Source organism: Atractosteus spatula, chromosome 7 (genome assembly GCF_055471065.1).
Source record: "Atractosteus spatula isolate fAtrSpa1 chromosome 7, fAtrSpa1.hap1, whole genome shotgun sequence".
Taxonomy (NCBI): Eukaryota; Metazoa; Chordata; class Actinopteri; order Semionotiformes; family Lepisosteidae; genus Atractosteus; species Atractosteus spatula.
Window position 1 is genome coordinate 63,511,975 of NC_142712.1, and position 21,283 is coordinate 63,533,257.

A 21,283-nucleotide genomic window follows, 5' to 3' on the forward strand; every position below is an offset into this window, starting at 1 on the left:
ATCCGATTGCTTACTGCTGTACCTGCGTTGCTCGGGAACAAGTTCAGTTTTAGAAAAAGCAAAGTTTTTTTTTTTAGATTTTGATCTACAGAAAGAACTTTGTTTCTCCAGATTCTGAGGGCATGCTTTTTTTCCCCCTTACCGAGGACGTTTGTGGACATGAGATCTGTCCCACATAGGAAAGAGGACTGAATAGGACTGTGTGGTAAAACACATACAAGTGTGACTAAAGCTGATCATCTATTAGTCACCAACACTACCAGCTGCAATCCATGACCTGGATTTCATTCTCCATCCTCCTAAAGAAAGCGTGAAGCTGGGCATGTGCTCTTCTTTCCCTGGGTGTATAAATCCAACAGCGTGTTAATCTCATCAGCTTGCCGCCTGCCAGTGTCACTTAGCCTTCCACACAGAAGACTTTGCATCAAAACCAGGACTTACTGACGCCTGGTCTTGCTTGTCCTGCAAATCCACTGACGAATTTTATTTCCAATGCAGCAGCACGACTGAGCCACCTTGACTATTCAGCCATCTGTCCTTGTTGATTCAAGGTCTCTGAAGATAAGACGATCAAGGCTCTCATAGATGCATATTAGAAATATTAAAAAACTGGAACTCCCTGTGCTTAGAAAGGTCTGTGTTTCAAAGTAAACGAGCTGGCAAACGGGGGGTTTTCACAGAAATTGCTGTGTGCGGCACTTTTTTTCCTGTGTCCGCATTGCCACTGTCTCTCTGGGAGTCTCGCTCTCTCCTTCTCTGTTCAAGCCTGTCAGTCATCCTGCGGCATCCTTCTAGTCGATGCTCTTCCAACGCAGTCTCGCGCCAGTCTCTCCTGCAGTTTATATCCCGGTGTGTTTGCAGTCCATCAGGAGGGAGAAAAAAAAAGACACTTGGGTTTTGCTACGAGGGGCTCCGTGTCAGAAACCCACACTCGCGAATCACGGCTCTGAGCATTTCAATGACAGGTTGAAGTTCATGATAAAGGTGTGCGAGAGCCGCTGGTGTCCCCCATCTGAAATGATGAGATCTTTCCACTTCCACAGGGTCAGGGAAGGCACTGAAAGCAGGATACGATAACCAAGCACCAAGCTTGCCAAGCAGACGGGCTTCAATACTTCAGTGTTCCTCTGCACTTTGCCCACCCAGACACCTGAGAATGACAAAATAAAATATATTTTAATTATTTATAGGCATGTATCATTTAAGACATCTTTGTATCCTTAATTACAAACAGGCTTATACAAGAGAAAATTCAAAAGTGAACTATTAAGCACTATTAAGGTTTTATGCCATATCTCTCTCCCACCTCACTCCAGAACTTGCTGGTGCTCTGCTGGCTACACGGTGTTGATCGTCACTGCCTTCAATAAAGACCTACATCGATCAATGTGGTTTTGATAGTCAGTCAGCTCGAGTAGGTGTTGGTTCAGGGTCCTGTATCCGACTAAACGGACAAGCTGTTGTGCACATCACATCAGTCACCCGCAGACACAAAGCTCTGTATTTATGAGACGCTAAACGCGATGCCTTTCGTTTCCTATTTGATCGCGTCTGAACTGGGCTGTGTTCCTTTCCCCGCACGGCTCAGGCAAGGGCACCTACGTACGCGGAGGAACTGATTTATTCTGCCGTTTCGCTCGCAGAAGAGACATCAAATATTTATTGCCGCTTATGTGTTATTCATCTTCGCTGCGAACTGTCGGAACTTAAGTTATTTTCTCCTATGATGTCTTCAGAAGCCTAATTTACCTCAATATTCATCATCTTCGTCTTACAACACAGCATATTTAATAATAAAATCATAATGGCACAAATATTCTTAAGACACTTTGATTCCCTAGTCTTGTTTTTTTTATACATTTCAGTAACCTCACTAAAACACACCCAGCAAATCGAATTATCCGATGCTTCGTCTCCTTACTAGGAAGTATGCTGGTATTGCTGGGCCATCCGTTAAATATGACCATTATCGGAATACCTTAAGTAATGCTATTATCACATTGTTATTTGCCTTTGTGTTACATAATACCATATGTTAGCTGCGGCTTGTGTATTTGGCGTATCTTGCTAGCTCGGAGATGTGTCTAGATTCCGGGTGTCTGTTGTCTTCTGTCTATTTAGGTCTGTATAAATCATTGTATAAACCACGAAGAGTATTTTCCGAACTGTCCTACAGAAGTCGTTCCCACAGGCTTGTGGTACAACAATATTGCTTTCTCGGTATCACGGGTTCAGTGAAACACAACGGGCACAAACCACCGGAGTGCTTTTTTTTCTTATTTTATGTACCGTAAAATAGAAGTTGAATTTTTGTTCCCCATGACAATCTTTCAAAACCTGTGCAACTCCATCGGCGCAAAAGCCTGACTTCACGACAAGGTACCTACAGTAATCTCCCCCTTTTCTTCTCCGCTCTCCACACACTTGCTTAAAATGACCGAAAATATGCAAGCTTTTAAAATGCAAGTTTTCTTCGTTTTATTTGTAGATATAAAGAAAAGAAAACATACCCGATTATTTCAGCGGCGTCAATTTATAAGAATATTCACATCACTTCCAAACAGGAATATTTATCCGGCCGTACCGTTATCCGGCTCTTTGAAATCCCAGCCTTAGTTGCACTGCACAGCCTTATGGGATACTGAGTGGCACATGGTTGAAGTGGTATTGTGGGATATTGAGGGGCAAATACAGACCTGAGCAGGTATGGGGTTAGCGTTCAGCTGTAGTGCAACGGAAAAGGATAGAGAGAATCGATGACCCTCGGGTATACTAATTTATACTACTTATATTTTGTCTATTTCAAATAAATTATTATCCTCTTATTTTGAACAGATTATATCTCAATTCATTTCTTAAGTGTTGCCAAGTTTTAGAAACTGGTGACCTATAAGACTTGTAGCTGTACCTTTCACGAGGTAAATGTACTGGATTGTGTAAACAACAGAAAAAAAAGACCTTAAGGAAAATTCTACACATGTCTCATGTAGAATATAGTGAGGTTTAATTGACTCCTCCAGTTGGAACAAGATTCAGAAGACACAGAGCCCTACAGGAACTGAGCACAGGGGACAGATTCTATAGCCCTGCATCAAGGTGCACAATAATGTCAGAATGCACCTTTATACACAGTACGAAATCACTGGTATAGTAAACCATAAGCACTTGAGACATTTTGATCAAGTGAGGTGCTTCGTGAGTCTTGCATGCTGTTATTTATTATGATGTATTTAAGCCATCCCTCAGGGGAACAATTCTAAGGATCTACTCGTTAGTGAGGCAAGGAGACTGGGACGGTTCCCAGTGGAAACCAGACACTTGTCTCCTCCTCTGTTGCCATCAGGTGTGCTGTAAGCAGACAGGTATGTTCTGCCTTCTCCACTGACCCTAGTGCAGCGAGGAAGCAGCCCTGCGGTAGGTAAGGCACTGCCTTAATCTTCCTTGCATAAAACTTTTTTATTTACCTTTATTTACCTTTGGAGTCCTGTGGGATTTCTTCTTTTATGTTCCAGCTGAAATCCTAATAAAATGTGCGTTTCTGAATTTGTATTTTATTAGCCACAAAGGTATCAGTTATTACTTGTGTCACTAATGTCGCTCTTCCATTAAAACTTCATTTGTCCTGCATTCATTCAGTTAACACTGAGCATTGTTTAGTTAGCTGCATCCTAATTCTACAACAACATGTTATGTCATTCCTTTCAACACAGCCTCCCAGTGCTCACCAGAGCTCCAACTGCAATGTAAAAATGAACCAGGTGTAAACTTCAAAGGAGAGATAAAGGTATGCTCTCCTGCATCACTGCTTCCAAAGACACACTTCGTGGATGCCTAAAATGTATATTATGTGATTATCACACCAGATAAGAGCAGGTATAGTATATGTGAGAATTCAGTGTGGACTATTTCATATGTTTTATATTTTAAGGGCTCTACGCTCAGCCTGCAGAGAATATTTCACCTCTAAGACTGAGCTCCAATATGATGTCTTCAAATCTTTTTCACACCCATGTCCTGCTGCTGCTCTTGGAGAGAGGTGGGTGCAGATGTGAGATTCTGTGTTCTGGCGTAGACGTTCAGAAGCACTCATGCCTACGTACCGTAGATGTGTTTTCTCCACAAGCTGTCTTATTATTCTACATGATCTGGTCAGATGTCTAGAGCAAAACATGGTTCGGTTTCGGGTCTCAGTGCCTGACCTCTGGCAACACTGTTGCTGGTCAGGCTGGTTACACTGGTTACACTCAGCTAGAAGGATAATTCCAGTACTTCGCTAGCCATTGTGTGGTTTGGGAGGAGATGCTAAACCACATTTTTGGCTACAGTATTCAAATGGCATTCATTCTGAATTCACGAGGAATGACAGCAGCCGAAAGCTTGGGAGAAATTAGAATCGTTTATCGGGATGTGGAGATTAGGCGTAACCCGCTTGGCTGAGGGCCAACCTCCCGGCCGTTGGACGGGGAGGATAGGACCCCCATGCGACCAATTGGGCAGCTGCAAAGGTGGAGAGGGGGTGGAGGAGGGATGCAGAAAACGAACGAGGAAGAGGAGAGGGTGACATTAGATATATATGGAGACCAGTTGCTTACGTCAGAATTAGTGAGAATTGCAGCAGCTGTGTCGAATGAGCTCGGCTGCCTTCATTCCTCCCAAACTTTCATTAAAAACTCCATTTGCCAGTTTGTATTAATTCACCATTTAACAATATCAAATTGTCTTATTTTGAGTCATCTTACTCTTCACATTATTTTGCTGATTTTAATTACCTTTTCATGCCTCTTTCTTCAGGGTGTCTCTGCAGCACTGGTATGCTCTGTGAGGGATACTGGGACGCCCAGGGCCTGCATCACTCAGGGTTCTACTGCCCACGACTTTCTGACCCGCCAGAGCAATCTTACTGCTGTCAGCGGGGAGAACACTCCCTCAAGGACTGCTGCAACCAATTACAATTCCAGAGAACCATGAACGTCAGCCAATCAGGGCGCAGCACCTCAAAGATGGTTCACAGGTTGGTGGCGATGCTGAACTGCTATAGGCTTAGAAACCTGTTCCTGAATCATCCCTCACACTTCTTATTCTCTGTGTCTTATTTCTGCTTTATAACATAGGCTGTATGCTGCTTGATGTTGGTCAATCACAGGAAGGAGAATCTTCCTGATCAAGCCTCAGCGCGTGCTGCTTGTAAAGAAAGCAAATTGAGTCACAATTTTTAAATTACAGCATTATTTACTTTATTTTAAATTTCAGCATTATTTACTTTATTTTAAGTTACAGCATGTATGTTCTAGGAGAGAGCTGGATACGTGTTATAGTGGAGTATAAATCTGTGCAAGTGTAAACAGTGTAACAGGATCCTGTTCTGCACCAAGGACAAACCGGAGCCAGCAATAACGCAACATGGTATCTATATGAAAACAATAACAAATGTAGTGTCTGCACTGTGTTGTCACACTCATAGAATGGTGGAAAAAGCCTGCCTGTTAGATTATATATTCAAAATGCTGTTATTGCCTGAGCTAGGAGAGGAAGATAACACAATTCCTCAATAATTCATTGACAAGCTGTCTGAGTTATTCCACCAACAGATGTCATTCCTGGGGCTGAATTAATTTCCCTTCATTTGGTAAAATACTTCATGGAAGACATTGTAATTTTGTGTAACAAGCAGAAGATGTTGAAATATATCCATTCAAACTGAAATATTAATCTATAATAAAGTGTTATTCTTTCTGTCTTGTTAACATTAACTTATGCTTCCTTAATATTTAATCATTTTAATTATTAAATAAAATGATTATTTTTAAATTCATTTTAAGATATTGAAATATCTCAGTGGGATACAAATGGGAGGCTTTATTGTAATTCTTTAAAATTCATTATTGTATAACAATGACAAAATTACATGCAGTATTTCTGAGCATATCTAATCATAAATATGTACTACTTGTGATTATATGCTAGGTACTGCAATGTACTGAATGGATGTGAAATTGGTTCCTCTCTGCCCTCTCTTTTCTTTCTCCCATCAGCCGCCCGCTCTCTCTTGTGGCTGTTCTGCTTTATGGAGCTCTAGTCGTGTTTCTGATGGTTGTGGATTTTCTGTGGTTCTGTCGCGAGCGAGGTCTCACTGTCACGGCAGCTCTGAGAAACTACTTCACCTGCCTCAACTGGGCCACCAGCCTCAGTGCTCCTAATGGCAACCAGCCCCAGTGCTGCCATGGCAACAGGAACCCATCTCCTCCACATAGGCACAGGAACCCGCAGAGTCTTCCTTGTCTCCAAGGCAACAGGATCTGCCGGGCTTCTGACACAGGCTTCAGCAGCAACCAGAATACAGAGCTTTCTCACCTGGACCCTGAAGTGAGCAGCAAAAGGACAGAGGATGACGTGAGGTGGCCAGAGGAGTGAACACCAGCCCTTACTGCTTCTACAATTTACTGGCCTGAGTCTAAATGCAGGTTCACCGGTAAAAGAAGACGTATTTTGTGAAAACAAACATATATATATTTCACTTGTATTTTCATTTTTACCAGACAAATTAAAACAGGAGACGAGGTTTAATCCTGCTTCTTTTTTATACAGATTATATACTTCAGAATTACATGCATTCAAGTGTTTTCAATGATGGTCAAAGCCATCAGGTTTACAGTCAATTCAAGTGCATCCCTCTATATTTTTTATTTAAAGACCTCAATTAGGAACCATGTAATCAGGACATCTGTGTAGAATTGAATTGGTACACTCACTTTCATTAGAGAGTCATTGGCCAAGCTTTCACAAGAGGAGTATTATACACAAAAAAGGCTCCACAGCTAAAATATTGTTTTTGATTCACTCTTCTTTTATTTTTCAGTTTGGAATTAGCCTCTATTTTTACCTATAATGTCATGTATACTCTGTTTTTTGGAAAGTTAGAATTGTATGTAAACCCTCTGCAGTAGAAATAAAATAAAAACATAATGATTATTTCTGAGTGCTTTTCAAGTAAAAAAACTGAGCTGTACACAGTAGAACATGTACACTATATAACAGCAGCAAAAAGAAAGTGGAAGAAAATTTTGTGAGATGAAGAATGGAAATACTGTAAATGATACTGTACATTAAAGGCTTTAGTGAAAAGATGGGTCATTATGTGTGTTTTAAATGTGTTGACAGATAGTCTTCAATGCAGCTGGTGTAAGGCAGAGTTCAGAATAACGGGTGGACTATACTAGTGCAATAAATCCTTGAAATAATCTGGAGCTAGACCTTTCAGCGCTTCATACTTTAGTAAGAAGACCTTAAACCAGTGAAATTTACAAGAACTTAAGTTTCAGGATAGAAAGTGTGTGCTGAATTCGAATTCTTTTGGTTAGATGAGCTACTGAATTCTCAACATACTGAAGCACATGGGGCGCCTTGGGAGTACATACAACAGTTTCAGCTTGATGAAACAGAGGCATCAGCACCAGACAAGCAGAACATGGGTCTGAACTGAGCAATTTTATGCAAGTGGAAGAAAGATAAGCACACTCCTTATGTGCACTTCAATCAACAACACCCAATTCCCGAGGAATAACAACAGCCGAGAATTAAGTGTATTGAAATGTTTGACTGTTTTAGACAATAGATTTAGTAATAGATTTGGCTTAACCTGCTTGGCCGAGGGCTAAGCTCCTGGCCACAGGACGAGGAGGCCGTGCCCCCCGCAGAACTGTGAGGGGGGGAGAGAAGGAGCTCACTCATATTATAGTAATATAATAATATCATGCATGGGTGATGAAATGACATCAGGATTGATTATGAATTACTGGTAGCTGAGGCTGATTGAACTTGGCTGTTGTCATTTCTCCTAAAATTTCATTACAAACTCCATTAGTTAATTCCCAGTTCTGAATATTGAGTAAGTGGGACAAAATCAGATTTAAAACATCTTCACTATTTGGCTCCAAATATGAGCCAAACCAAGGAAGAGTGGGAAAAAGATTAATGTTATTGTGATGCGGTAGAGCGCTGTATCAAAAGCTTCACTTTAATCTAGGATTATAAGAGACCCAAAATCGTTACCTATCTTAACAAGGGCTGTTTCTGGGCTACGTCTCAGCCAAATGTCTGACTGAAAAGGTTGAAGGGTTTATTAATGCGGAATGAGATTATAATGGAGCTTTCATCATCTGTCCCAAACGTTTTCGTGACAAAAGGGGCTTGATCCAATTTAGGATTTAAAGGACTTAAAATGGTTTAACACCATGACAAGATGTAAACTCTCAGACAACCCGGATTCTTAACACACTGAGGAATTTTTTCAAAGAAAGATACTGTAAGTGAACTTTAAATATAATTTAAAAATATATTTATTTACTGCTTCAAAAACACAATTTGCATGACTGCATAAAATCTGAAATATCCAATGCATAGTACAGTTTTGCAAATGTTGGCTCTCGAGAGTGCAACTTCCAGAAAGGTAATTCATAAAGCTTTTTTTTTCATGTAAAGAATGTACTTGGAACCAGACTAGCAGAACAAAATGGTTCAGATAAACCCACTGTCCGACAGCATCTTTCTCGCTGCCTTCTATGGCGATGGAACGTGCAAGTAGGCGGGGTTTCGTTAGAAACGTCATCACGCCGCTCCCAGAGAACAGGAAGGAAGAGAGGTTATAGCTGTCTTGTGCTTGCTGGTTATATAGCACATACACTGTAGAGATCGGTATGAAATGAGGAAATAAAATCGGTACAGAGTAGTAGAACTGTGGAGACGCCGCGTGAAGCTGTCCGAAACTCGGCGAAGGCAGCGAGATATCTTGGCAATAAACTGTGCGATCATAGAGAATGAGCGTAAACGGCAAAGACAAGGTACAACCTTATCTCGCCTGCTAGCTTCATAAATCATTCACTATATTTGCCGTAACTGTAGGTTTGTTTTTTACCGGTTCACACAAAAATCAGTAGACTCCGCTGTTCCGTTAGGTAAACACCCACCATGGAAACATTGTGCAGAAGCAGTCGTGTAAAATACCTCAGCTGTGTAGAACGCCTGATCTGGGTTCACTTGTTACAAACTTTGCACGTATTCAAGTGACGCCGTGACTCAGTCTAATAATTTGCCTGAGCCAACATCTATAGCTTTTATTTTGATTATGATATTTAATGGCATTAATAACTAATGGTCATTGGCATTACTTGATTCGGTAGTTTGGTATTGGTGTCAAATATAATCCCTTAACAGAAGTTGCGCTCTGGTTTCCAGAGCGGCCAGTTACAGCGTCAAATCCCAGTTATACTGCTATTGAGCCGTTGAGCAACGTATGTAACTCGAAGTGTACTGCTAACTTGCCCGGCTGCACAAATGAGTACTCTTCTGGACGTCATTTCAAATAAGAATTTGCTCCTAGTTTGTCCTTCTGGCTAAATAAGGGATTAATTTAATCATGTGTAAGCAGCAAGAGCATTTGAAGGAAATGTGACCTCTTCCTCTGTTTTTAAGGGGTGGTTAATAGCTTTTTAATATATTCTTAAATAAGTAACAGTAGATCTAGCAGTAGAGGCCAATGAGTGGCACAGGGGAGTTTGTATGGGCTCCAGATAATCACACGGGTTTTCTCTGATTGTCCTGATTTCCTCCCTCTTCCCAAAGACGTACTGTTCGGTTGATTGCATGTGCTGTATCTCCCAATTCCAGGAGGATAACGAGCAGTGTTCCTTTCATTCATCCTGCTTGGAGTACCTCAGCTGGTGCATGGTGGGGTTAGGATCTATGGGTCGGTGATGAAGCCCAGCCCTGTCTAGTCCTGTGCTGTAGGTGTCCTTTAGCAGTGCTGTCTGCTTTGTGTGTCCCAGGACCCTGCTGCCCTGCGGGAGGATGGGAACAGCCTGTTCAAGAATGGAGATTACCAGGGAGCCCTGTCCTGCTACACCAGGGCCCTCAAACTCAGTGACAGCCAGGCAGAGAGTGCCGTCCTGCACCGCAACCGGGCTGCCTGCTACCTCAAGCTGGAGGACTATTCCAAGGCAGAGGCCGATGCTATAATAGGTACAACTTCTAAAATGAAGACTAAGCCTTTCACCCTGCACTTCTGATGTGACCAGGCCTGAAAAGCGATAATTTCTGAGCCAGCCTAGAGTCTGCGAGAGCAAATTAGTCTGTACTGACGGGTAAGCTCTGTTCTTCACTTGCTGCCTGCTTGGTCTTTTCCCTCTGGCCAGCGCTGGACGCCGACCCCGGGGATGTGAAAGCCCGGTTCCGCCGCTCACAGGCGCTGCAGAAGCTGGGGCGTTTGGACCAGGCCTTCTTGGATGTCCAGAGGTGCGCGCAGATGGAGCCCAAGAACAAGGCCTTCCAGGAGTCACTCCGGCAGTTAGGAGCTCAGATCCAGCAGAAGGTATCGTGCATGGGGGTTTATCAGCCATTATGGTGCGTACAAAATGTTTGATAGGTACACTTTATGGATTAAATTGACAAAAAAACGAGGCAGACTAATAGCTAGAGAATTAACTAGTCAAAAAACTTATAGCAGGCATCCACCAGGTGGATACTGCACATTGGTGGTGGTGGAGGGGATCCCCATTATCTGTAAAGCACTTTGAGTGGAGTGAACAGAAAAGCACTATATAAGTGTAAGCAATTATTATTACTACTCAAATAAACCCTTTAATTCACATTATATTCCCAAATTTAAATGCTGTTGGAAGGGGTATTAAGATTGAAGCTGGTATCTCTTTGCTCCTGTCTTGCTCACAGGCTCTACAGCTCTCCTCCACAGATGCTCGTGTACAGCAGATGTTCTCTCTCCTCTTGGACTCCTCCTCACAGCCCTCCGATAGGCAGAAGGTGTGGTATTGGGGGAGGTCAGAGATCATTGGATAGAGAAATGAGACGTTTTTTTTTGTGGCCTTTGCTGTTCATGTTGAAACAAAGACATCCTGATCTATTAATGAATTCATAACCTGTTTGTAATGTATAACGAAATGTTGAATTCAGAATTCATGCAACCTCTGCAGGTCCTCCCAGTAAATGTACACTCTTAGATTCTGCCTGTTTTGGATAAATGCCTTTCTTTCACCAGAGCTATATCATAAAAAGCTGCAAAGCGTCAGTTAAGAAAGGCAGCTCTTTGGTTTTATATCTTTGGAGATATATCATAAAGAGTAGTGTGGATTGAGTTGATTGAGAGCTGCAGCGTTTCAGACTGGAGGAGTTAACAAAAAACTTTTTGGTATTCTTGTCACATGAGATACTTAGGGCCAGATTTTATGTTAGACAACTAATAGCTTCCACCCTGTTTCTGCACAGGCGGCTCAGAACCTAGTCGTGCTGTCTCGGGAGGAGGCAGGTGCAGAGCAGATCTTTCGCAATGATGGTGTGAGGCTCCTGCAGAGACTGCTGGACTCTAAGCAAGAAGATACGACATTGTCAGCTCTGAGGACACTCGTAGGACTGTGCACTGGGCATCAATCCAGAGTGAGTAATAATTAAGAATAATTAATTATTGCTTACACTTATAGAGCGCTTTTTCTGGACACTCCACTCAAAGCGCCTTACAGGTAATGGGGATCCCCTCCACCACCAATGTGCAACCCCACCTGGATGATGTGACGGCAGCCATAGTGCACCAGAACGCTCCCCACACACCAGTTATCAGTGGAGAGGAGAGCAGAGTGATTAAGCCAGTTCATAGATGGGGATTATTAGGAGGCCATGATTGGTAAGGGCCAATGGGAAATTTAGCCAGGCCGCCAGGGTTACACCCCTACTCTTTTCAAGAAATTAAAATAGAGAGTCAGGACCTCGGTTTTACGTCTCATCCGAAGGACGTCGCCTTTTTACAGTATAGTGTCCCCTTCCATTCCATGTATATATACATACACTACCTGTCACCTGAATATTTACCGGTACAGGTGCTCAGACATTTATAGTAGCATATTCTTGCTTTCTGAGCTGTCTGCATATTGACAACCACTTGCAAACTCATGGTCATTTATTTGCATGGTCTTTTTGCATACTCCAGCTTGCTCTCCATGAGACACACAGACAGGGAGAGAAGCTTGGGGTCAGAGCGCAGGATCAGCCATTTATACAGTGTCCCTGGAGCAGCTGGGGTTAAGGGCCTTGCTCAGGGGCACAACGGGGTAGGATTCCTCTGCCAGCCGTGGGATTCGAATTCGGCAACCTTCCAGCCACAGGCGCAGATCCTTAGCCACAGTGCCACCGCATCGCACCATGGTTGCTTTATTGATCTGTAATCAGTTATTCATGATGGGGGGAAATATTGCTGCTGCTACTGATTCTTAACCCTTCCTCCCTCTCTCCTGTGAGACTATGGCCATCGTGAATGAGCTGGGCATGGAGCGGCTGTGTGCCGTGATGGGCATGAAGGGAGAGGCGGTCTCCCTGGCTGCCTGTCACCTCCTGCAAGTCATGTTTGAGGCTCTGATGGAAGGCATGAAGAAGGAGGTACGGGGCAAGGAGGAGGCTATCCTTCCAGGTGGGCTCATGATAAGGGCGCAGCGTTCCTAAAAGGGTTTTGTCTGAGGTTGGGTTGGGGTGCCGCACTGGGTTTAATTATTAGGCATCATGCTGTGTCAGGGCTAGCTTAAGTCTCAAAGATAATTACATCCTAAAGGCTAGGATTGAGTTAGGTTTAGGCTATAGGTTAGGATCAGGATTTTGTAAGGATTGGATTAGTTAGGATATAGTTAGAATTAGACTCCTGGTTAGGTTAGTGTTATAATTAACACTAAGATTAGGTTGGGACAGTTATATTACTAATCCTAGGAAGCCACTCTATCTTTTGTTGTGTATTTCACTTGAAGTCTTCACAGCCTCATGTTTGTTTGAGTTTAAATGATTACTTTTTCCAAATCAATACCCATTGCAATTCCCCAGAAATCTTGCTGGTCTGTAATTCTCCACACTGGGGATTGAGCTGTTGCTTGATCAGTGTTTGGGGGTCCGAGTTGAGCGAGAGGTGCATTACTGATCCCTTGCCGTGTTGTTTGTGCTGTATTACAGAGCCGTCCCGTGAGCTGCGTTCCATGTTGCGCCACCTGGTCGATGTGCTGGCAATGGAAGAGGTGTCAGGGCCTGGCCGGGATGGTGCCATAAACCTGCTGGTCAAACAAGTCCCACGCAAATCTCTGAAAGACCCTAACAACTCGCTGACCCTCTGGGTGATTGATCAGGGTGAGGAAAAAAAAAATTCTGGATGAGGTGGTGGAGAGGGCTGGTGTGTGAGACCTTGTGGAAGATGAGTTTAAACTTGGAAGTATTTTGGATTGCAGAACGTGTTATATAGTTTTGAGCACTGCGCTTAATGATGCCCTGCCTAGCCTTAAAGTTAGTTTTTCCTTTAGTATAAAGCGTTTCAGCAATATTGTTAGCTTTTTGTTTGGGCTCTGTGGTAACTACAAAAGGGAACTGATTACAGGAGCTCCCTCTGTTAGTGATCTGGGTGATTGTCCAATTCCTCAGCACCCCCCATCTCTCTCCTGCTCCCCAGGGCTCAAGAAAATTCTAGAGGTGTCTGGAACAGTCCCTGGTGTTTTGGATGGACCCCCACTGACTGACAACACCCACATGAGCTGTTCGGTGCTCCTCAACAAGCTGTATGACGATCTGAAGAGCGATGGGGAGAGGGAGAACTTCAGCCGCCTCTGCGAACAATACATCCAGTGAGTGGAGGCCAACAGCCTCTGGCTATGACCCCTGGGAATAGTTTGGGATGTACAGTGCCATTGGCTGGCGTGGTTTGCATGTAGTTTGTAGGAGGACAGTCAGGCAGGGGATTCTTTATGAAGATGACTAATTTCACATGGCAGTAGGTTTCCTGGTTGTACGCTGTGGTAGTTGTCCAATGAAACCAGAGTTTAGCCATTGTACAAGCAAATGGCTTGTTAGTGCATCCACATTGTCAGTGCACATAGAGTTTTTATTGTTGTTGTTGTTAATGCTGGAACATCTGTGATTCACGTTGGCGTTATTTATTGTTATTATTGTTTTTGATGTTGTGAACAGGCATCACTTTACGGCCCCAGGGCTGAATGGGAAGCTGAGGGCCATCCAGACAGTGTCTGTGTTGCTGCAGGGTCCTAGCGATGTAGGCAACCAGACCCTAGAGCTCTCGGGCATCATGGACAGCATCATCTCCCTCTGTGCCTCCCCTGACCTGAGTCACCAGCAGGTGGCAGTAGAGGCTCTGATCCACGCAGCAGGCAAAGCCAAGAGGGCCTCCTTCATCACGGCCAATGGGGTGACGCTGCTCAAGGACCTCTACAAGAAGAGCGAGAACGACAAGATCCGTGTGCGTGCGCTCGTGGTAAGACTCTGGATCTGAGAGGAGCCGTCACAGAATTCTCTGCAGAAACGATGGATTACAGGCCCGTTTTAGCAGCATTCAGTCTCAGAACTGGACTGGTCTGAAAAAAGACGAGTGTGCTACTGTAGTTCAGCTCTTTCCATTACAGGTTAAGTAATCCTTTCTGTTTTGGCTTCATTCAAACGTTGGCTTTCACCAATGGCGATTACACTGTCCTCCTTGCACCCCCAATCCAGATCAGATGTATTCCTCTTTTAATTTTGTTAATCGGTTTTTGGCAATTAGGTGAACATTTTCAGCTTTAGTCCATTGCAGTTTCAGGGAATGTTTCTTTCCTTTGGGCTTATGGTACATTGTGACAAACTGCTTAATCGTGTGTGCACTAGAAATTTTGCCTTTCTAGGATTTACCCGTTTATGTGTGTAAGAGTCTCTTTTACTGGAGCTCCATTTGCAGAGTGACTGTATGGAGAAGAATGTGAGGGCCTGTGTGTCTCGTAGGGTCTGTGTAAGCTGGGCTCTGCAGGCGGTACTGATTTCAGCATGAAGCAGTTTGCCGAGGGATCCACTCTGAAACTAGCCAAGCAGTGCAGAAAGTAAGTGTCATTTTCTTCATTAGTCTTTTCTTTCTGACATTCATTAAAAAAATTATATTTATAGAGGTTCATCCAAGTCCCTGATCTCATCATAACAGACGCCAAGGGAAATCAGACATGCTGCACTGAGGCTCATTGTGTCATAGATAGGTTTAAAAGCAGTGTGCTCTGCATTCTGAAAGTTCTCTCTGTTCAAAGGTGAGTACGGTCGGAAATCAAACTTATGTTAAGGAAAATGCTAAAACAAAGTTAAGCTAATGGGCAGCAGAAAGTTTCGCACCCAGGAAATTGTGCATAGTGCAGAGATTAGAAATGTTGGTCCTGGTGGTGTGTGGGCAGCAGGTGGAATGTGTTTTTGTTTGCGACTCTTGCAGGTGGCTGTGCAATGAGGCTCTTCCTCCCAGCTCGCGGCGTTGGGCAATTGAGGGCCTGGCGTACCTTACCTTCGATGCTGATGTGAAGGAGGAGTTGGCTGAGGACAGGCAGGCTCTGCAGGCCATGTTCCAGCTGGCAAAGGTACCCCTGCTGGGGCGCGGTGAGGGCACGTCAAGCTAATTTAAATAGATGCCTCTGTGCCAAGATGCATTGGCAGTGATGTGTAGAGGAGATGGACTATTTCTGTTCCCCTGGGAATAATTGTGTGAAGACTTGGACTCATACATCAGCATGTGCCAATCCTGAATACAATTTCACGTTTTCCAGCCCGTTGTTGCTCTTTTTCATACTGCTTGTCAGTATTATGTACGCTATAAGTCAAATGCATAATAGCTAACCTGTAGCTGCCACACAGTGCCTTTTTCTGTAATGGGAACATCTGCATGAAGTGACTAAAAAAAAAAGTGATTCTGTGCACTGCTGGTCTCTCTTGGGAGGGTTAAGGTTTGTCAGCTCACTGACTTGGGAACTATGCCATTGGCTGACTTAAGAAGTATTAGGAACTTATTTTTAATTCAAATTGTTTGGGATGTCAGACATTGCTCAGAGTCTGTTGTTTCAGATACAGTGTTAAACTCATGAGACCAGGTGGTTTTTAGATCTAGGCTCTGTTCCATTCTGGAAAGTCGTAATAATGGCAGTGTTGTTTCGTCTTTGATCTTCTCTGCCTGCAGTCTGAAGATAAGACGGTGCTCTTTGCTGTGGGCTCCACGCTGGTCAACTGCACCAACAGCTATGATGTCGAGAAGCCTGACCCCCAGCTGGTGGAGCTGGCAAAGTATGCCAAGCAGCACGTTCCTGAGGAGCACCCCAAGGTATTTGGAAGCATCTCCAGTTATGAAGAGCTGGGGACTGAGCTGCTGCTCTTTTTGTCATTCAACTGCTAGATTTGCATTCCTTTGTGAAATGTAGTGCTTATGTGTACTGAACTGTATGTTCTTCCTGCTGCTGTCTCACACGTTTGTGGGTTTCAGGATGCTCAGGCTTTCGTGCAGAAGCGCCTGTCCAAGCTCCTGGAGGCCGGGGTGGTGTCGGCTCTAGTGTGTATGGTCAAGCAGGAGAGTCCTGCCCTGACCGAGTCCTGCAGGGAGTGCATTTCCAGGTGAGCTCTAATCCGTACACGGTACCCTTCTGTCCAGCCCTGGAGACTCTTCTTCTGTCCTGGTTGGGGCTTGCATGGTTCTTCCATGCTCAAGTGTCTTCTCTCCATTTTCCTTCGATGACCATGACCCTCTTCCTCCTCTTCCTCCGACCAACAGCTCTGAGTGACACATTTTTGTGGTTTGTCTCCGTCTGCAGGGTGTTCCTGGCTCTGGTGGAGAGGCAGGAGGACAGAGGCACAGTAGTGGCTCAGGGGGGTGGGAAGGTGAGGTTTTCTGGCTCGTGATTAAACCCGACTGTGGTGGTGATGCGATTCCAATTCACATACGTCTGCTGTGTTTGAAGTCTCACTTTAGCATATATCATTCTAGTCAGTAGAGATTGCAAATGAACTTTTTCCATTATCCTGAAACTCCTGTTTTTGTTTAATATCTGTCCAGTGTGGAATTTGTGTGTTTGTGCAGTTGTGTTTTCATGGCTTGGCTACTGTATTTTGACAATTTTGTTGGGCCAGAATAGAGTTCTGGCTGACATATCCCAACACTGCCCCCTTGTGGTGCTGAGCCTATTGTGCTCCCCTTCTTGGAGCCCCTCAAATTCAAATCAAACAGCAAGGTCTGGATCATAGAGCTTAACCACACCAGGGCAGAATGCCTTTACCAACTGAGTGTCACTACTTTTACTTCCCGGTATCAGAATATGAGAGTCGGAGCAACTCGTCTTGTTTGAAGCTCGTCACATTTGTCAGTGCAGTGGCCCCGTCTTTTGGTTGCCGTTTAAGGCGTTCTTGCCTCACTTCGATTTCTTATTTTCCAGGCCCTGATCCCCTTGGCAACAGAAGGCACGGATGTAGGGAAGACCAAGGCAGCACAGGCCCTGGCGAAGATCGCCATTACGTCTAACCCTGAAATTGCCTTCCCTGGAGAGCGGGTGAGGCCTGAAACCTGATATGTGATGAAGAACTCCATGATTTTTCCTCCTTTTTATACCTTTCCAGTTTCAGTTATCCTCTTGAATCAAGATGGTATACCTTTTTTGATGCGAAGGGCCTGAATCCTGACAGTACACTGTATTACGTGCAAGGCAGCTGCGTCTGGTGCAGTGTGATGAAACTTTTGCTGGTTTGTAGGTGTGTGACATCTGATCACTTCCGATGCCCATCGTGTTGTCCTGGGTGTTTGTGTGTGAAGTGTGGGGTAAATGCGCTGGACTGATCTGCGGCACTGTTCCTTGGCGACAGATCTATGAGGTGGTGCGACCGCTGGTTAGCCTGCTGGCCCTGGATCGCACTTTGCTGCAGAACTTTGAAGCCCTCATGGCGCTCACCAACCTAGCGGGCATCAGCGAGAGGCTCAGGTCAGTCGAGACGTGCGAGGAGTTAAGACACTAATGTACTGGGGGCTGCAGTAATGTTGAGAGAGAGCTCCTTTCCCCGGGGTCTGAACCTGACAACAAACGTTTTCCTGGCCTGCATCAGTGCGGAATGGGTCGTTTTATTTATTTGTTCATTCTTTAATTAACAAGGATCTGACTAGATCGTTATCTGGTGTGAACGATCATGCTCTCCCGTGTGGGCCCACTGTGTAGAGGTAATTGTGAGTTTGAGGGACTGTGTGTGTATGGGCCCGCAGGCAGAAGATCATCAAGGAGAAAGCTGTGCCGAAAATTGAAGGGTACATGTTCGAGGAGCACGAGCTGGTCCGCGCAGCAGCCACTGAGTGCATGTGTAACCTGGTCCTGAGCACGGAGGTGAGAGGCTTTCTGCAGGAACATTGTTCATTATTACATGCTCCTTTTCAGTGTTTCTACCGAGTGGATTGGGAAACGACAAAGCTTATCCTTTTCAAATAATGATAATCCTGTTGTTGTTTCCGAGTTAGAAATCGGTACAGTGGGAAATGTGAAAACTGACAGGTAAGTGAGGGCAGAAACTCATATCAGGACACATAGTAGTGAGGATTGATGTTTAGTTTGCGAAATTGAGTCTGCTTTGTTTTAATATAAGGTGAGAGTAAGGGATAAGAGATTAGGATTTGGGTACAGCTGGGGCTTGGGCAGTTAGGTTCAGGCTTGTGATTTGTATTGAGAGCTTGACTGAGCACAGAATCTTTGCAGAGGAGCAGTCTGCTCTGGTCTCAGAGAGCGCCTGTGGTGTTTCTCAGGTTCAGGAGCTTTTCGTCGCCACGGGAAGCGACCGTCTGAAGCTGCTGGTGCTGTACAGTGGGGAGGACGATGAGAGGCTGAGGAAGGCTGCGGCAGGCACCCTGGCAATGCTGACATCTGTGCAGCCGCAGCTCTGCGCCCGTGTCCCTTCCACAGTAAGCATGGCTTCAAAATCACAGATGAGCCCAGAAGCAAGTGTGTCTGTGTGGCCCATGTTACAGATCCTAGTTTCTGCTAATTCTATGCTTATTGAAACAACAATTGATTTGGTGCTAACTGCGATAACAGAAGCTGCTTTGAAACCAGTGTGGAGTATGTGACCCCTGTGACCCCTTGACCCCTGACCTTTGCCCTGTGGGGGTCTGTCTCCCTGCAGACCACCCATTGGCTGGAGATCCTGCAGGCGCTGTTGCTGAGCGACAGCGTGGAGCTGCAGCACCGAGGTGCTGCCCTCGTGCTCAACCTGATGCAGGCCGAGAGGAGCCTGGCCGAGACGCTCATGGAGAGCGAGGCGCTGGAGATCCTGACCGTCCTGGCCAAGGGGGACATCACCACACAGAGCCCGGCTGCCAAGACTGCCAAGCAGTGTCTGGATGTGGCAGTGGAGTATGGCATTATCAGAAGTTTCGGGAGCGAGGGCACCAGGGAGGAGCTGCTGGCCTAGTCAGGCTCTGAGTGCTTTTCACCGCCTCTGGTCACGCTGAGGAAATGGTGCTGTGGGACTGCACTCATCGAAGAAGAAGGTTGTTTTCCAGTCATGTAATTTAGAGGGAATTTGGCTGTAACATGGACACTAGCCTTGGAATTCACTCTTTTGTCTAGACACTTCCTCGGTCTTCTTCAGACATCCATTTGGCATTAGCGCTAGGGCACTACATGGGTTTTAAACAAACCTGCCCGTCATCTGATCGCTATGAAGTAGGATCCACTTCTGTCTTCCTTGACACTTTAAACAAGGGATCAGAACACAGACACTGTAAATTCTGCTCCGTTTCATGTGGCTGTAGACTTCAGGAATGGGACCAAAGATTGCCTTCTGTTGTCTTAATTTTCTGAATTATTATCCAAATCTGTCTAATTATTCAATTTTCTTGCCCACTGCCCAGGGGTTATCTGTGTTGTTGAACTACTCTTACTGTTTTTTTTGTCCCCAGAAGAACATTCATTAAAACTGATCTCCTCCACACATCCTAAAACATTTAACTCTTTGTTCACACCAAAAAAAAACACTTAATTGGGGAAAAAAGCATAAAAAATGTAATTTAAATCCACCTTCATTGTCTACTGTATGTTGTCAGATTTGTATACTTTTCTGATTAGATTTTTTGTTTTCTAGAGAATACAGTATTTCACTGCATGATTGTGTGGTTGTGTCTCCAGGTGTTTATCCACAGACCTTTCATTTCCTGAACATTTTTTGGAGTCATGCTTTAGATAACAACACAACACCAAATGTCCTTTAACTGAGTTTTTTACTTACAGGGAACTTGAAGGAATATGTTTTGAATGACATATGTGAACCAGATGTGTGTGAAAGAAACTTCTTGTCCTTTATCTATGGCAACATTCCTGTGTGTGTTGTGTATTGATTCTTAGACCTGTAACTGCATTTTTCTATCCATAAAAAACAGAAAGAAACAATAAGATATACTACGTTCTACATATCCCAGTTTTTAAATATCTTTGTTTATGGAGGTTTTGTTATTTTTTTTAATTTGTTTTTAGAAAAATAATTTGTCTTAAAAACCCATCTTATTTTCACACTTGCTTAAATAAACACTATATTCCATATGCAGAGTGTGCAGATGTATCATGGACAGTTTTTTCAGGAGAACTACACTTCAGTCCAGAATCAAACATGGAGCTGGTGTTGACGTTATTATCACAGAAGAAGTGCAGGCAATTCAATCCTCTGCATGTTAAAGTATATGACATACTGTAGATATAGGTGAAATATTCTTTGCTGTAAAGAAATGAACATTATGTTTGGATTGTTACACAAAAATTAGACACTAAGAAGTGGTCTTCTAATATGTTTAATAAGGATGTTAAAACAGAATTTATTTGCATTTGCACTACTGTATACAATTATTATTTTGTAATAATCATCATCACAGTACAAAAAGGGCAGCATCAGCACACAAACTTTGGAAAGTATCCTGTTTTTTTTCCCAAAATGACATTTTCTTCTCCCTTTCTACCACTTCTGTCAAAGTCTGAAATGAAATGCGTGCTTACACACGCATAACTGGCTTCGGGATTGTTTTGGGAATCGCCAGCACAGTCACCATGTTTTTAATATTGAATACAAGCCAGTACTGTCCCCTTCCCCATCACTTCAGAATGAGGGTGTCTGGGTCATGGTCTGGGAGCAGAGTGTTGGGCCATCATTTCCAAAAGGTGGAGAAACAGTTGTCAACAAGCAGTTGTCCGTACATGCTGTATAAGACAACAGCAATAATAACTCCTTACACTTATGTAACGCTTTTCTGGACACTTCACTCAAAGCGCTTTACAGGTAATGGGGATCCCCTCCACCACCACCAGTGTGCAGCCCCACCTGGGTGAAGTTACGGCAGCCATAGTGCGCCAGTACACTCACCACACACCAGCTCTCAGTGGGGAGGAGAACAGAGTGATGAAGCCAGTTCATAGATGAGGATTATTAGGAGGCCATGATTGGTAAAGGTTAG

The 21,283-nt window shown here is 44.1% G+C and overlaps 1 protein-coding gene across 1 annotated transcript; it reads left to right on the forward strand.

Moving 5' to 3' along the window:
* The first annotated feature begins 8,615 nt into the window (after positions 1-8,615).
* unc45a (unc-45 myosin chaperone A) lies at positions 8,616-20,154 on the forward strand. The gene is made up of 19 exons (XM_088922094.1): positions 8,616-8,837; positions 9,822-10,014; positions 10,188-10,363; positions 10,723-10,812; positions 11,275-11,442; positions 12,298-12,466; positions 12,994-13,164; positions 13,481-13,652; positions 13,996-14,296; positions 14,797-14,891; positions 15,266-15,407; positions 16,001-16,141; positions 16,301-16,428; positions 16,626-16,692; positions 17,244-17,357; positions 17,668-17,783; positions 18,059-18,176; positions 18,590-18,745; positions 18,967-20,154. The coding sequence occupies exons 1-19, from the start codon at positions 8,814-8,816 to the stop codon at positions 19,252-19,254; spliced, it is 2,829 nt and encodes a 942-aa protein (XP_088778220.1). The 5' UTR covers positions 8,616-8,813; the 3' UTR covers positions 19,255-20,154.
* Positions 20,155-21,283: the final 1,129 nt, after the last annotated feature.